Genomic DNA, 4,735 nt, shown 5'->3' with positions numbered 1-4,735 from the left:
TATGGGGATGGATTATAATTGTAACTACTTTGGACTTTTTTTCTCATTTACAAAACTTTTTAAACACAGGACAGAAGTGGAGCCACCCTGGGCAGCCAGGCACTGGCTAAATTTGACAAGTCTGAATTGAAGTCTGACAAGTTTCAATTGAATTGTTACATGACCATTGGTCAATGATTGGTGACTCATATCCTTCAGATTTCAGCAAATTCTGTTAAAAAAAAAAATAGCTGATGGAAACATCATTTTTCAAGGTATTCCTCTTGAAACACCAGTGATTTGTAAATGGTAGCACCTGTTAACCAAGCGCCCGCCATCAGCCATCTCTCAAACGCAGGCAGACTTGCAATAGGGAACTGCAACATGTATGTATTACAGAATGGATGTCAGGGTATCCACTGACTGTGGATGAGGTCCGTTGGGATCCAGAATCATATTAACCAAACAAAACAGCATATTTGAAATACAGTAGGAAGTTTTGTAATACAGCTAAGCTGTGTGTGAGTGGTGGGGGAGGTGGCATTAGTATTACATTGTGTGTTTGTTGTAAATGATGTAAGGTTTACTGTCTTTGATAAACAGACTCTTTGTGCGTTTCTCTCTCTCCCTGTCCCGGTAGAGTGCTGACAGAGCTGGTATCGAAGATGCGGGACATGCAGATGGATAAGACAGAGCTGGGGTGCCTGCGAGCCATCGTCTTGTTTAACCCAGGTACACTGCGCACTTCTTCACTTGCAGGGTTTGCATGTCTGGGCTGTGTTGAGCCCAGCCTTGCCTTGAGAGCTGGGGAAAGGTGCCGGTATGTGTCAGCTTCTGACGAGCTTCTGCGATACCAAACTACTATTGCATTGATAGGATAGGCTAAGAAATGTATTTGTGAGCAAAAAGTAGTTACATGAAATAATAACCCGAACGTAAGTATATCAAAGATGGGGTCTAGGAGTTTTGTTTGTTTTTTATTTTTTTAATGGGCAGCAGGGAAGTTTTAGAGTTAAGTCGTCCACTTTTAAAAAAGCATGCTGGAGGCTTAGATGATTGAATCCAAAATTCATATTCGTTCTTAGTGTCCAATTCTGGGTTGGGTTATCTGGTACAAGTACAACAGGGATGGAAATAAGACTCCCATTGCATAGCAGGTTAATCCAGTCCTGGTTTTACTATGAGTTTAAAAGACTGACCTGAGCTTGTTACCGATACACTGGCTAATCGAGCATGTATTAAAATCTGGAATGGGTGAAACTGCTATGTAATAAGAGTCTTATCTCCATCCCTGTAAGTAATAGAAGCCTCCATTTCAAAAGGCTGCTGTTGCCCCATACAGTACAGTCTTCAGTAGCTCAGTCTGACAGATACCACTGTGTGACACTGACTGGGACCACTGTTAACAGCTGGGATTTAAATCAATTCTTGTAGTATCAGAATCAAGCTGGCTTTGAGCTTTAATGTGGCGAGCCTCTCAATACCAGAGCCAGCAGTTTAGATGCCACAGAAAAAACACTGCAAGCTTTTTTGTACCAGGTGGCTGCACAGCTGTCTGCCAGTCAGTAGCATTGGTAACAGCTTTCTGAAAATCTTGGTAACACAATAGCAGTATTGCCAGAAAGCCATGTGTTGTTCATGTAGAGTGCAGGCCTGGAATGCTGCACCTCATTACATTTTTCTGTAAGTTTTCCCATCAAAATGTGGCTGCCTGTAAGTTCTATATGTTACACACAACAGTGTGATTCACCCATTTCTTTCAATCCAATTGAATGCGTTTGCCTTGATCCATTATTAAACGTGTCCTCCCTTGCCCTTGCCTGGCCTTGTCTGTTTTATGCCTTTTGTTTTTATTCCTCTAGTATTAACAGTTTTGTTTCTCTGTAAAAGAATGGTGCCAACTGTATTAAAGCCACTGTTGAGTCAGGCTCGTTTTTGTCTCTTCGCCTCGGTTGTTTTTTTGTCAAGCAGCAGAGTAAAGACTCATGTGTTCTCCGCAGACTCCAAAGGGCTGTCGAATCCTGGAGAGGTGGAGGCACTGCGTGAGAAAGTGTACGCATCACTAGAGGCCTACTGCAAACAGAAATACCCCGAGCAGCCTGGCAGGTCTGTGTCGGCCGAACCCTTTTTATTTACTGGGTTTATTTATTGATTCCCTTTTTTTCATACCTTGCTCTACAGTGATTAACCTGCAGTTTATGTGACTGCGGGTATGTCTGTCTGTATGTGTGTGTGTGTGTCCGTCACAAAAATACTAAGCAAGTGTTCTCTGAAAGATCTCTGAAAACAGCACCACATCTAACGCTTGCTTTGCAAAACTTCCTCATTGTCAAATTGGGGTGAAATAATTTATTTAAATAAAATCAGATCCCAATTTTGAGTTTCCTCAAAGCGTAATTTAATGGTGTAGGAGTTGTCCTTCATCATTTCTAGAAGCTCTGAAAAGTGACTTGTAAAGATGTTTTGGGACTTCCACTGAACCACTGACCAAAACCTAGGAGACACTTATAACTGACCTCTGCCGGGGGATATATATATATATATATATATTATATATATATATATATATATATTATTTAGATCTAGGTGCCCTTTGGACATCATCACATAATATATGTAATGACAGAACCTGTTAGACTGATTGAATAATTGAAGCGTAAAAGGCCAACAGCATTCCAGTCCTTTCCAAGTTTGTGCTGAAAAACTGAACAGGTACAACCATTAGCTTCTGCATCTCAGCCAGACTATTGATTATAAAAAAAATAACATTTACAGAACTGAAGGTGCACCCATAGAAATCACCCACATCACCCCCTGTCCCAGGCATGCGAAATATTTATCTTGCGTTCATTTTGCAGTTGTTTTTTTGGGGTTTTTTTAAGCTGCCTTCCTGTTAAAACTCCACTTTTTCAGTTGATCTGAACAGCTGAAAATCTAATTACTGCTAACGGGCCTATGAAAGGGAATCAAATTCTCACTGTAACTGTATATTTTAGAGTATTTAGTGTATTTCTATCTGTAAAAATATATAATATGCAGGTAGGGTACTTATTTTAATGAGAAGTGTTATTTAGACCCACCGCCATTTGAATTAATTGAGTAGACCCCCTGTGCCACCCTGCTTTACTGAAGCTGTGGTAAAAGGTGTGTGTGTGTGTGTGTGTGATAGATATATGAAGGAGAAGGGGCTTTAATACCTACGGACCAGCTTGGAGAGGTTGAACCAACCAAACCTAAGAAGAGGATAAGGGCAGACAAATTGGTACTGATCTGAAGGAGACACTGCTGAAAATGCTGTTTGTTAGAACAGGATTTTCCCCTGATGAGAAAGTAACACAACCATGATGGTTTTCATGATGGTCAGAAGTGACAGGATTCTGTAACTGCAGTGCTCCAGAGTTTATCCCTTGGTTTTCTGCGCTGTTCTTACCCGCTCTTGTTGTCTTTTCCACCAGGTTTGCCAAACTGTTACTGCGCCTGCCGGCCTTGCGCTCCATCGGGCTGAAATGTCTGGAGCACCTCTTCTTCTTCAAGCTAATAGGAGACACGCCCATCGACACCTTTCTCATGGAGATGCTGGAGGCGCCACACCAAATTAGCTAAACAAGAGCAAACAACGTGGCCGTCCCTCCACGAGAGAGGGAGAGAGAGAGACTGAAGTATGGCCCGATACAAAGTTGGCCCTCCCTCTTCGTTGTAATGTCTTTTGCCTCGTCAGTTTCTTTTGTGTGTATAAGGAGTCCATTTCATAGCGTATGAATCTGTATATATATAACAGATTCATACACTAGAGAGAGAGAGTGAGGAAGCAGAGAAATATGGACAGAAAAAGAGGGTCGTATTCTGAAAGAAATTGAAAACGAAACCTATATAGATAGGCCGTGTTAGCCAGTCTTTAATTGCGGTAAGATACAGTATTGAAGGTATACAACAGCTTTTTGAAAAAGCTGTTTTCTGCCTCTGCAATGAATCTCTTCTTATGACAAACCCCTTTTTGTACTTGGCACTTCACTTGCTCCCTGCATTCTGGTTAATAGTCACATTTGGATCCCTCGTTTTATTGCAGGTTTCTGCAGTAGGGCTTTCCTTGGGTAATGAAGGTGGCAGGCACTTCGTGCCCCACATGGGTAAAATCAAGTGCACCAAGCCAACAGACACTTGATATTACGCACCAGCTGGTAGCTATTATACAGAAACAATTTTCAGAAATTAATATTGATTGCAATGCTAGTCTGAATGAATCGGGCAGGGCGGAGGCGGGGTTATTTTTACCCATTAATCAGACCTCAATATTATCCTTACATGTGAAACTGTAGCTCAACCACAACTTCAAGTTCAGGGTGCTTGTTCTGGATGAGAATTAATGGCAGACATTCTTGGAGCTATAAACTAGCTTTGGCTGCCCTCTTGTGGTAGGAAAGTAGAACTACACCTTGCTAATATTTCTAGAAGTATTCAGGCAGCAAAAGGCCACCTTCCCAAAACAGATGGATTAAAAAATAAAAAATAAATAAAAAGTGGCCAAAGTAAAAATGTATTTTAAAAAGTCATTACAAGATGCACTAGGAGAGTTTATTCATTGTCTATGCACACCTAAAACATAACGTTACAATCTTAAAATAGGTTACCAAGCTAGGAGCCCTTTGGATACTGGGAGTTTAAAATAAGGCTTGGCTTTTCTTAAACCGTTAGGCTCAATTTTATACCCCTGTTTCTACTGCCGGCCCAGGCCCTAAAAAAGGGTGTTTCCCCTGCT

General features: G+C 41.2%; 1 protein-coding gene across 1 annotated transcript; it reads left to right on the top strand.

The window, feature by feature from the left end:
• Positions 1 to 578: 578 nt before the first annotated feature.
• Positions 579 to 4,256, top strand: LOC121309763 (retinoic acid receptor RXR-alpha-B-like; the record flags this gene model as incomplete). Its single annotated transcript, XM_041242940.1, has 3 exons — positions 579 to 711; positions 1,980 to 2,085; positions 3,435 to 4,256. Coding segments are annotated over 3 exons (387 nt in total), but the record flags the coding sequence as incomplete, so codon positions are not given.
• Between the last annotated feature and the right edge of the window lie 479 nt (positions 4,257 to 4,735).

The sequence above is a fragment of the Polyodon spathula genome, unplaced genomic scaffold (genome assembly GCF_017654505.1).
Source record: "Polyodon spathula isolate WHYD16114869_AA unplaced genomic scaffold, ASM1765450v1 scaffolds_1441, whole genome shotgun sequence".
NCBI lineage: Eukaryota > Metazoa > Chordata > Actinopteri > Acipenseriformes > Polyodontidae > Polyodon > Polyodon spathula.
The sequence above is the reverse complement of the archived record's forward strand: the minus strand, read 5'-3'. Positions and strand labels throughout refer to the sequence as shown.